This window comes from Lissotriton vulgaris, chromosome 5 (genome assembly GCF_964263255.1).
Source record: "Lissotriton vulgaris chromosome 5, aLisVul1.2, whole genome shotgun sequence".
Taxonomy (NCBI): Eukaryota; Metazoa; Chordata; class Amphibia; order Caudata; family Salamandridae; genus Lissotriton; species Lissotriton vulgaris.
Genome location: NC_141693.1, coordinates 1,537,113,244 through 1,537,126,096, shown reverse-complemented (window position 1 = coordinate 1,537,126,096; position 12,853 = coordinate 1,537,113,244). Strand labels below are relative to the sequence as shown.

At 42.4% G+C, this 12,853-nt stretch overlaps 1 protein-coding gene across 1 annotated transcript; it reads left to right on the top strand.

Annotated features, from left to right (window-relative positions):
* Positions 1–5,776: 5,776 nt before the first annotated feature.
* On the top strand, positions 5,777–6,697 carry LOC147712961 (taste receptor type 2 member 40-like). The gene has a single exon (XM_086919746.1). It carries the CDS (start codon positions 5,777–5,779, stop codon positions 6,695–6,697), a length of 921 nt encoding a protein of 306 aa, XP_086775872.1.
* The last annotated feature ends 6,156 nt before the right edge of the window (positions 6,698–12,853 follow it).

Genomic DNA, 12,853 nt, shown 5'->3' with positions numbered 1-12,853 from the left:
GCGGCAGCAGAAAGAGTATAATATGGCAGTGAAAACAGGGCACAATGACAAGATAAACAATATCAGGGCAAGAGGCAGCAGAAGCAGCAGCAGAACAGAATGGGCACAGTATCAGACCTTGGTAGCAGCGGCCTCAAATCCCTCCCCAGGAGGAGGTATTGTGGAGTCAGCGGAGGTGGCACAAGGCTGTGGAGCTGCTGGGGATAGAGCAGGTCTCAGACCAGGATGTCTTATACAAACATTCTCATTAATGATAGAATAAAGAGATTCTGAATCAGCATACTTTTCTATATCAAACCCACCGATAGTCATGTCACATACGGGTTTCTTCTTAATGACTGCATCATCCACATTTGAATTTTGTTATCACAATCCTGAATCTTAAATACAAATCTGTCATCCTCTTGTGTGTCAAATGCTTCCTCATCACCATTATCCGCACACCTAAATTTTTGCTTTTTTTTTTCCTCCATCAAACCTTAGAAAAATGCCCCATCATTCCACAATTGGACAACTTCTGCTTCAAACCAGGACACAATTTACTGTTGTCTAAACGTAACTTACTGTCACACCAAAACACTTCTTCAGCCCCTTCTTTAAGCTTTTCTCTATGCCTTTCTGGACCCCACCTTTTTATTGTTGGATGTTGTTAGAGACATTACTCACACACACACCTCACGTTTGATGCCAGGATCAGCTTGCACAATTTTAGCACTCCTACTAGATAATTCAGCTATCCAGACAATAGCCATAATGTGCTGTAAATTGGCATCTCCAATAACCCACAATACCTCCTGTATAGACACATCTTTCACATGCATCACAACCTAACCCCAAATTAAATTTTCCTGTAGAGATCCAAACTTACAATCCAGGGCAAAGGTTTTAAGTACAGCTACATAATTGTCAATGCTTTCTTCATGTTCTTGCTTTTGGTGAAAACATTTGTACCTCACAATGCCAACACAAACCTTGTGAGAGAAATACTGGTCGAAATTTGTAATGGTAAATTCAAAACATTTCTATCCTCTTCTCCACATATCTCTTTAGACGTCTAATTGAAAGCTTTTAATACTTAGGGCCCCACGCAATGTAAAACAGGCACTTGCAATGGAATAGGTCTCGCATTTACACGAGTTTAAATATTGGCATTGTAAATGACGGCCTTTTATTTAAGTTTTAGAAACAAAGAAAAGGCAGTCATTTACAACGTCAATAGCTCAAACTCCCATAAATGCGAGACCTATTGCATTGCAAATGCTTGTTTAAATTTGTATTGAGTATGAAAGAAAACTGAGCGGTGTGCTCGTACCTTGACCAGCTCTCCCTGTAGTTGCAGCTCTGTTACTAGGTTGCTACTCTAAGGGTTATCTGTTTGACTCATTGCCAGCCGGAGATGATAAATCACGTATCCCAGTCTGGCCTGACAAGACTATTACCCCAGATCGGGTGCTCACACGTGCTCTAGGTACATCAGCAGAGAGCCCCAACCAAATACAGTACACCAGGGTAGGTGCTGCTCGCCGTTAATGGCAATAACTTGTTGAATGAAAAAGTAAAAATGCAAGCAGTCCAGGTTTGGAATTTGTGGCAGTGTGATTGATATAACAAACGAGTTGATTGAATTTTCATTTGAAAAATGCGTGCAGTTTTTTTTTGACTCATGCCTGTCACCGATTCTCAGTCAGATCAGATGCACCAGAAAGAACACACAAATGTCTACTCAGGAGCTTTTAGTATTACTTCAATGAACAATTTGGTTTTCATTACCTTGAACGTGTTTTTTATTTTTAGGTAAAGTTTGATCGATTGCCTGCTTAGTCGGTATCTCTTCATCAAAGCATCAATGTTTCTGGTGTTCATGGAAAGTCAAAACACCAGGGGCCTCATTTATGAAAAGTGACGCATCGCTGCATGAAAACAGTGATGCGTCACTTTTCACTGCGCACTCCTTGCGACACCAATGATGCATCATATTTAATGTATGACGCATCATGTCGCAAGGACTTACAGATACGCAAAAGTGACGCATTGCTGGAGTGTGTCACAAAAGTGACGCAACTCCAGCAATGCGTCCATTCACATGGGGAAAGCCCCATTTGAAAGGGCTTGCGTCAGTCTTACGCCTGCTGTGAGGCAGGCGCAAGATTTTGACGCAACAGCATCCTAAAAGTGACGCAGTGAAATCTTATAGATTTCACTGAGTCACTATTACGAGGCTTTTTGCGGGGGAACGCCCCCTCTGCATACATTATACCTGACGCAGGTATAATGTGGCGCAGGGGTTTAAAAAGTGACGCACCTACCTAGATGCGTCACTTTTTAAATATGGCGCAACAAGGAGCATATTACGCCGCTGGTGCGTCGCAAAAAGTGACGCACCGGCGGCGCAAAACTGACGCAAGGCCTCACAAATAAGGGCCCAGCTCTTTGACTGGCTGTTAGTGGCAGTGATTGGTCATGGTGAGCAGGGAAGGAAAAAAAATATCGGAACCAACTTGCATATATGACGGAGTGCTAACATTGGAAACATGTCTTTTTACATTACACACCCTGTAAACACGACGTGATTACTAATTCCATGGCAGGTATTGGCGTCTGCGTAATTCAGAGACTTTTGGGTCTGATCAGAATTGACTTTTGAATCTAGTAGAAAGTTAACCTTTATATCTGCACCTTGGGCAATGCACTTTCCGCACCTCATTTTCTAGGACAAAATAACAGGGAGCCACGTTCCATTTGGGGAGCTATATCTGCTCAGCACCGCTGTTTCGCCCCAGAAACACTGCATCACGCGTCAACAGCACGGCGTGACCATAACATGACTCTAGGCGGTCTTCTCAGACACTCCAAACAATTAGGCACAGTTCGGCACGCCAGCAATTGGCAACAAAGCACCTAAAGGCAATAGGATACTATAATTGCCTTAAACTTTTCCGTTAAACAACTGCATTCAATTATTTTTCTCAAAATTACTTTATGATAAAAAAAAGCCCACTTATGGGATGCTCAAGCGAAGGGTCGCAGAGGCTGCGCAACGGAGCTGGGAGCATGGCGAGGACACTCTCCTCAAACAGGTCAGGCAGCACTTGCTTCCTCTCTACAAGCTGTCTCCATTGAGATGACAGGTAGGAGGGAAAGGGAAAGTGAAAGCAAGTGCTGTGCGTGCTGTATAAAGCCAACCCTACACGGGGACAGGATATGTGCACGCGTACGGAGTGCATATCTTCTGTCCCCCTTCAGAGGAGAAAGGCAGAGAGGAGACGCCATGCATGTGCACATGGCCTGTCCATGCACGCACATGGTTTGTCTCCCTTCTCAAAGCAAAGCGATGACAATACTCCTGCCAAGGCGAAGCAGCGCTTCGCTAGGCGAGACCTAAAAATGAATGTCTTTCGTTCTGCTGACATTTTATCCTGCTCATCCACAGTCTCAATGTATTTCGTATTTCAGGGAAAAAGCTTGAAATTCTGCCCATTTCATGCATGGAACACCACCTGCAGGCTAATTAATTGTGCTTTGCATGAGTGGGTTCATATCCCATCCTCCTTGCCACTTTGGGGAATCAGAGACACATACAAATTGTACCAATAAAAGGTTTATTCTTATCAACACTACCTGCAGCAAAAGGCCCTCCTCTCAACAGTTAGTTACAGCAACTGCCTGATGACTGCACCATCTTTCCAACATGAAATGTAAGGTGAGCAGCATGACAGCATAGTGTGAGTGTATATGAACACAACCGAGGAGTATTCTTTTACACAACGAATCACATTTTCCATAGAATCTGCAGTGTTTTGGTTACTATTTGAAGAAAAAAAGAAACTGTCATTGAAATTGTCTATAAATACGACTTAGGAAACCTTACTAAGATGTCAGATGTGGTATAATGTAGTCAATGGTGTTGAGGGTGGATGGCATGGATGGGCATATGCCTATTCAGTGGTATTAGGGTAAAGTAAACGTGTTCCTCCCATCTAGGAACATTCTTTAATAATACATACTGTTTTAACTTTCAATGTGTACCTTTTAATACTTATGTTTCAGAAAAGTGTTTAATTTGTCAAATAATGTACTGTATTATCCCCACTCCTTAGACACATTTTTTTTTGTTCATGCTACCAATGTAAAGTATTTGATGCTATGACTTGCAGAAGGTGTCTGTGTGCTCACATTATCGTCATCAGATGGAAAGGATCCAGATCAGCTTTTAAAAAAACTTAGGACACCACCACAAGTCTAATCTAATCATGTTCTTGAGGCAGAACTAAAAGCAATAAGTCTTAGACCTAAGATTTAGAGCCTGATTTAGATCTCAGTGGATGCGTTACTCCATCACAACGGTGGCAACTAAAATATAAATCCCATAGGATATAATAGAACATATATTTTGGCGGAAGGGATACCCGTCACCAGTGTGACAGAAGATGATGGAGTAACCCATCTACTGAGATCTAAATCAGGCCCTTAATCTTACTTCCACAGTCCTTGGCAGAGCAAGAAAACCTCTAAGATGTGGTCTGCATAATTGCTATTTCTGAAGAATCATGGGCCAGATGTAGGTAATCTCAATTTACCTATTCTTAAATACCGAATTTTACCGATTCGGTATTTAAGAATAGGTAAATGGGATGTAGATAATTTTTAGGTAAAAATTACCAAATCGGTAAGATTCGGTAATTAAGAATCGTTATTTACCGATTCGGTATTTACCAAATCGGTAAATACCGATTAAGTAATTCCCATTCATTCCTATGGGGCTGGAGGCCCATAGGAATGAATGGGAATTACCGATTTGGTAAATACCGATTCGGTAAATACCAAATCGGTAAATACCAAATCAGTAATAGGGGGAACCCTTTCAAAGGTGGCAAGGTGTCACATTGACACCCTGTTGCACCCCTGAATAGTGCATGGGTGCACATATGGCACACATACATGCCCTAAGGGCATGTATGTCTGCCGCATGGCACTGAGAAAAATGCAAAAAATTGCTTTTTAAAAGGACTTCGTTATTTACCAACCACCAACTTACAGTTGGTGGCAAATAACGAATCCTTAAATGTAAGAAGCACTCACTTGAGTGCTCCCTCTATTACAGATTCGGTAATTTACCGAATAGGTATTTTAAGAATTCGGTAATTTACCGATTTCTTAAATCCTGAAATGTGGCCTCGTACATCTGAAAAGCCTAATACCGGCCGGTAACGGGCGAAATTCGGTAATTCCGGCCATTGCCGCCCACTATTAGGCTTCCTAAATCGGGGCACCTAATTGGCAAATTCTGTGAGAGGCTGAAAAAAAGTACTACAATTCCATTTATATTGCATATGAAGTGATTATATCTAATAATTGGTATGATAGAAATGGCCTTCTAATATGTCATGAATAAAAAAAAATGTTTATAAAATACACTTCATATTAGTTTACAATGTAATTTAATACTTTTTCTATCTATATTTCAAGTGGTGCAAGATGTTGTACAATGCTCAGTTGTTAATAGAATTAGAAGAATATGTTGTGTGGGCTGTGCACCTTACAAAAACGTGCTGTGTCTTACAGGTTATACGATAACAGGCACTCAGAGTCATGGTAAAATTAATGCTCACTTCATCGCAGCTCTAGAATTGAAAAGATACAGTGCGGTACTGAAATTGTTGGACAATCAACAGCAGAATTCCTAATAATCTATAATCAACATATCCTATCGGGCTAAGTAGACATTGCTACCACACACCTTGAGATGGTCAGCTGTGGTCAGTAGTCCACATACACAATGCTACCTATATTAGCTGTCCTGTCCGTGTCGATCCTCGGCATTAGCACATTGGCTGGGATTGTCACCAATGCATTCATCGTGGCAGTGAACCTCTACATCAGGGACCAAGGAGTCCGGCAGAATGCCTGTGACCTCATAGTCTGCACACTCGGGATCTCCAACATCTCGTTCCTCTTCACAATGACGGTGAATGACTTCTGCACATTTCTGTGGAGTGAAAAATATTTCACAGCTGAAATCTACTCAACCTTTAACGTTCTCATCTTCTTTCCTATATTCTCAAGTTTCTGGTTCACTGTTTGCCTCTGCGTCTTTTACTGCATTCAGATTCTCATTTTTACCCAGCCCTTACTCATCAAGCTGAAGCAGAACATCTCCCAGGTTGTGCCTTGGCTGCTTTTGTGGTCTGTGTTGATCTCCTTGGCCATAAGTGTTCCTGCAGCCTGGAGTGCTGATTATGAGTTTAAAACAAATGCATCCACTGACTTCACAGTTAATATCACCCTGGTGGGAGCAATACCCAAACTGAATCTGTACTATCTACTGGTAAGCAATATCATTGGATGCACTGTGCCTCTACTACTTGTAGGCATCTCAAATGTACTAATCATAAAATCTCTTGTTGCTCATGCCAAACAGATGGTGCTGAGTTCCTCTTCTTCGGGCACCCCGCGTGGTGAGGCTGGTCTGCGTGCAGCAAAGACTGTGACATTGCTCCTGTTTCTCTATATTACATTTTATGTTTCAGAGATACTGATGTTCATTGACATGTTCCCACCAACAAGTCCATGGTTTACTGTGTGCTTGATTGTGATTTACCTTTACTCTCCAACACAGTCAGTTATCCTGATCCTTGGAAGCCCCAAGCTAAAGAACACATCTCTCAAGATTCTCTCCCAATTAGCATGCTGTAAGTGAGGTTCAGATCATGGTGATTTTATCAGTTTTTTGTATCTGTATTCAACATTAAGTTTCCAAGACTGTAAAATGCACCTGTTGTGAATTGTATTTTGTATTTTTCAATAGGCTTACAGAGCTTCTTTGGGGGCCTTATTTATGTGATGATGCAGCAATAAAATGGTGCCTAGTACTGAATATACCTTTACCATTACCGCATTATGAGTTCAGTATCAGTTGTATTTGCTCCTAACACCATGCGCACCATGCACAGTAAAGCAGTGATTATATGTGCTAAATGTTTGCAAACATAATTAATTTATGTGCTTCTCCATTTTCACTAAAAGAGTAAATCAAATTCAACAATGGGATGATTGCTGAATGCAAGTGTTTGCATCTACTATTTACAACAGAATTTCAAAAGGAGGTTTTATGAGTGATCAATTTAAAAAAGGTTTAACTGTGGCTAGGCAAAATGCATATTTCACTGAAACGGTATGCTTGCCAACCAATCGTTGGACAAAGGTCGGTAATAAAGTCAATTTTACACATATCAATTGACACAAATATTCGTGACACAATGCACACTACCGCTTTCTTCTACATTCAGCATGTTATGGAAAATAGTGGGTCAGAAAAACTGTTAATAATGATGGAATTGTTCAAGACAGGAAACAATGAAGGTCATAGCTAAAACAGAATATCAAGTAATTAGGTTGGAATAGAGGTTCTGTGGTTAAAAGCTGGTACCCAGCTAACTCCATCGCTTGGTGGTCATAAACTTACCATATGGATGGATATTAGGGTATACATCATTAATGCCATCCCACCGACTAGCTTGGTGTAATATTAACAAGCACAAAAAGCATTTCACAAATTAGTTTGCAATGGAGCTAACAGTCCAGAAGGGGTTGGAGATATCCACTGCAAGTGCTTTCATAAATACAAATCTTCAATTCAAAGAACTGAAAAATGTGCAAAACAGTACTTCTGTGAAATATGTGGTTATTATAGTGCATACCTGCCAACTGTAAATCTGAAAGCTCCGCAATGTGCATGCGTTGTAAATTCAATGGCTTTGTCAATACTTTATTTATATAAGTAATTTTGTAAGTTGGTGCACCTATAATATTTGTTTGTTTAATGAAATGTAAAAAATATTGGTATGCAAATAATAAAAACATTTTGACAAGCTGTTCGTATTCTAAATGTTAGGATATGGAGTTTGATGTTTGTATTTGTCAATGAGCTTTGGAAAGTGGATACGTCAATAATAAGGGAAAGTAGCAAGACAAGGGGGAATGCTAAATAAAGTTGGATTCTGGAAATCTGCTATAGGATGAGGGACAGGTGCCTTAAGCAGTAGATTTCAGTAAGAGAACCTACATGTGGTGTTGGAGGTTGTCAAGGGAAGAGGTTATATGCTCAAGAAAGTAATATCATTTTATAGTAGCAATTTTCCTAGTATCAATGTGCCTGTGAGATATACTTTATTATAAATTTTAAGTACAGACCCATCTCAATAGAGGGATCAATCTTAAGCCTTTGTGAGTCATCTTCCCTAATATGGGCCAGATTGTGATCTCAGTCGGCCAGATCATCGGTTTCACTTCTGACTACCTAATTACAATTTAGGGGGTTGGAAGTGAAACCGGACGGTCATTCCAGCTGGCTTCTGAGTGGCTCAGGGAGCACAGCGGCCAGTCGAAGACCAGCCTGTAATCCGTATGGATGGAATTTTATTCCGTCCGCATTATGATGCTTGACATGTCAGAGAGTGAGTTTGGGAGCCCCTAGCAGGGATATCTTCTGTTTGTGGCCCCCGATTAGGGGGCACCTATTGTGCCCCCTTGTTGATCTCTGCACTGTGTGGCAGGCACCTGCCACGTGGTTCAGGAATGAACACAGCCTCCCATTTCTATAAGGGAGCTCGTGCTACATCCAGTTTACGGTGTTAAGACATGTTGCCATAGGGAAATGTGAGCATGCGACCACATCATTTGCTGTCGCATCGTAAGTAGGCTGTCTGGACCACTGTGGTCCCATTTCCGTCCGACATCGTAATCAGCCCCTAAATTGTGAGGGGGAGAGGCACTGAATGCAAAATATATTTTGATGCATGAACTGTTTGGTGACATATGTGACACCAGAAAACAGGGCCAATCCTATTTGGCTTCACTAGCCCTTTGTTTAGCCAGGAGTTTCATTGTTCCATACCTCATCTGTGGTTGAAAATGATTAAGCCAAAATAAGCATAAGCACTCATCTGCCAATTTTATTTTTGTTGCATTTCTGCCTAGGCTGCTTTTTACTAACCCTGAATTAAGGTGCCCTGCTAATATGCTCTCTGCTTTCCTGTCTGACGTTGATACTCATTATTGTGTTGAAAGGAGTCAATTTCCCAAGTACTTAGACTCAGTTGAGAGTAGTAAAGCTTTATCTTAGGAGGAGGAGTGAAAAAGTTGGCAGTGTAGTTTTATTGTTTTAGTTATTTATCCATTTACATTGTTCACCAGAAGTGATTGGTATGAATGCGATTCACAGTGCAACCATGTTATTGTGTTTCAGATCGCATTGATATGGTGGTGCAACAATATACCATAGCAGCGGCAAAGTGTTTTGAGCTCCAAAAAAAAGACTAAGGGCCTGCTTTATATAGTGGCGCTATGCATACTCTGTTGCTTCTACATCAGAGCATCCTTACCGCCAATATGTAGGTGGACTATAGTTTGGAAACAGTGGAGACTACTCCATCCCCACAAAGTCCAAACTTCTCTGATGACCCAACAGAGAAAGGGCTAACAGAGAAATGGCTACATGTCCACCTAATTTAGATGGGTGGGCAAATAGCTGTTTTTTATTGCCTGTCAATGAAAAGAAATCCCTGGTGGTAAATGGCAGTAAAAAACAAAAAAATTTCCCCAAGACAAGTGGGCATTGTTTTTTTAAATACATTTTCAAAAAGAAAATGCAACTTCAGGGTTTTCTTTTTGAAAGAAAAAAATAGGTTTGATAGATAGCTGTGTCAGTGGTAGCTGCCAATGAACCAGAAAGGACCAAAGTCTTGTTGATAATTTCAAGATTTGGTATGCTGGGATTCCATCAGGGTGATAGAGTAATTTACTCCATCACCATGACAGACTTGATCTAACCCTACCAAGATACAAATCAGCTTTAGAACTGAAGGAAGAAATTCTCAATGGGTGAAGGCACAAAAAGAATTCCTCCATAGCGAGGAATTCTGTGGCAGTGAAATTTGTCTTTCTCCTGCTCTGAGCTTTTCACATCAAAACCAATATCTTCAGTAGGACCTCATGCAGTGGCTGGCTACCTTTGAGAGCGATCCATTAAATAGAGCTAGCAACCTTGCATTACTAGAGGATATTGACTTCCATTTCAGACATAAAATCAGAAGGAAAAGTGTTTGGTCGGGACAAACTTGCTGCTATATCTGTCCCACGCTCCATTGGAGTTGGCCTGTAATCTCACTTAGATCTCGTAAACAGTGGCTAATGATTGTTGCTTCACTTTTTATAGTGCTTTTTGCCCTAAATATTTTTAAAAAACATGGTTTTCAGCGTGTAGGCCCATGTACAAACAGTATTTTGCGCATCGCAAATAAATTGTGACTTGCAAAATACTGGTTTGCAACTCAATATTAGGAAGGGGCTTTTCCTTTCAAATAGAGACTCCATAGCCATGTACAAATATTTTGTGACCGCAATTGTGGTCACAAAACACTCACAATTTACCACTAACTTCAAGTAGGTGGGATGCATTCGCAAATGGGAAGGGGTTCCCCATGGGACCCCTTCCCCTTTGCAAATGCATGCACATTTATATTGAAATGGTTTAGTAGCATAAGATATATGCAGCTTTATTCCAGTGGCGACTAGTGGAATTTAAAAATGTGCGCATGTGAGTGAAGCAAGCAAGCCCGATTCATATCAGGAGGATTTCTGGTTTGGAAAAAAGTGTGACTTCAGAAGAGGGATATATGGTACCTGGCAAGACAGCTTGGTCCCTCCCTTACACAATATAAAATACATAACACAGGAACAGAAACGTGTCTAAAGATACACACTTGCAATTTAAACACCCCTTGTAGTACACAGCAGCCATTTTTTTTCTGAATGAGATGGTCAATGTTATACAGTACAGCAACACATTCTACATGACATATATAATGGTTTTAAGTAAAAAAAATATTCAGTTGAAACAAACCATTAATTTTCAGGAAGTCAGTAAAAAGTTTGCATTTATGAGCAAGAGAAGTTTGTTAGAAAAATAAGTTAAATACTTTGTACATCACTTTAAAACTTGGATGCATCACTACTTTCAAAAGCTGTTAACTAAAAATGAATCATGAAATGAAACTGACAAACATTCCTTAAAATATAAGAAATATCCATTTAAAAACTTTTATTTTTTTAGAAAGAAGCAAAATGATATATTTAATAATATGATAGGGATAATTGTTCAAATCAATAGAACTTTGCACTATCAAATGCTTTGTATGTCACTCTGAGACCCCTGTGCCTGTCAATACAGCTGAAAACAGTTGAATAGGAATAGGTTATGAAAATAAATAATGTTGTACTGTTGGACTTGGCCCTTCTGGCAGGTTCACCCCTAAACTTTTTGCTTTGTGAATGTGAATTGGTGGTAGTGATTTTTGGTTTCTGCGCACTTTCACTGTGTCCGAGTGGAAAGTGGGTGTGCACTCTGAGTGCGTGGAGTAAGGTTGGCCTGCCCTCCCATAGGAATGCATGGGGAATGTCTGTGTCCCTGGTAGTTCCTGATGCATGAGGTGTGTAGGCTCGAGTTTGATATGTGCGGACTTGTGTAATTGATTGCTGCGCAATGATGTATGCGGTGTGTATGTGTCTAGTGTGGAAGTGCCAATTCTAGACATAGGTGTGCGTGTGCAGTGAGTGTGCTGGCACGTGATTGGCTGGAGCTGGCTGGTGAGCCTTGCTCCAGGAGTCTGGATGGGTCTGCCCGGTGGTGAGTGTGGAGATTAGCATGCAGATGGCTGGGGAGGAGTGCACCTGGGTCCTGAATAGGGCTGGGCTTTCCCCACACAATGCTGGCTCTGCCCCCTGTGGTGCAACTGATGACCCTAGCCCTGCCAGTAAATAGAGTGAGGGGCTGAGCACATCAAGGGTGCACCCAGATCAGCTGCGACTGGTTTTTCCCCTCACCCTGAAGCCAGACAAAGGGTTTCACTGTATAAAAAGGGGCTATGTCCCCTGACAAAATGTTCTCTTCCTGGATCCATTTCTGGAGGGGGGCTGCTGCTGGGCGCCAGATGAACCGCCACTTTGACTGCCTCCCTGCCTGGAGGCCCTGTGAGCTGGCTATGGGCCCAGCCTTGCCCCCCTGCCTGCCTCCAGAACTTGCTGGAGCTTTATTCTGATCCCTAGATCTGAGAGAGCTTTATTTTACTTCTAGCGCTACAGAGCACTTGATTTTGCTTATAGCGCTTGGTAGCACTTTTTTTTTACATTTTGCGGCCGCCCACACCGCGTGTTGCCGTGTGGCTGCCCTTTGTTGACCCCTGATGGGTGCCCACCCCGCCAGGGACCTTGCTGGCATCATTATTTACTTTGAGGGAGCCCACTCCTCGTTTTGCCGGAAGAAATCACAGCCGCAGACCCAGGGTCTGCCCGCGTCATCGTCCCCGCTGCACGGGGATAGGCCAGCCAGAAGAAGTGGTGCCCAGCGATTGGAGGCCCGGCTGCAGAGTGAAGCCCACGTGGTCAGGGGCTTGACCGCAGCGCCGCGCTGGGATTGGCCCAGCGCATGAGAGCAATCCAGCCGACCGCACTCGCCTGAGGAGCTGCGCCGGCCAGAGAGACTGCGAGTGAAGCCGTCCTGTGACTAGCGCCGGAGAAGAGAGTGGCTGAAAGAGCAGGCAGGGCTCCGGTGCGGAAGAGGAGCCCTGCGCAGCTGGACGGAGACCGGCAGTGTTTCCCGCCCCCGCCGAACCAGCAAGATCCCTTGAGTACTGGGGCAGTTTTCTCTTTGTGCTCAGAGTCCACGAGGGACTCCAATGCCCGAGGGTATTCTTCCTTCGAGCCCGAGAGGCTCAGGGCCCAGATTGTGTGTGGAGCCATGAGAGGGCTCCGGGGGCATTTCCATCCTCGAGTCCCCCGAGGAGGGACTCCAACGACA

What these genes read in the sequence shown, in the direction of transcription:
- LOC147712961 (XM_086919746.1), top strand. Translation starts at nt 5,777, where the DNA reads ATGCTACCTATATTAGCTGTCCTGTCCGTGTCGATCCTCGGCATTAGC.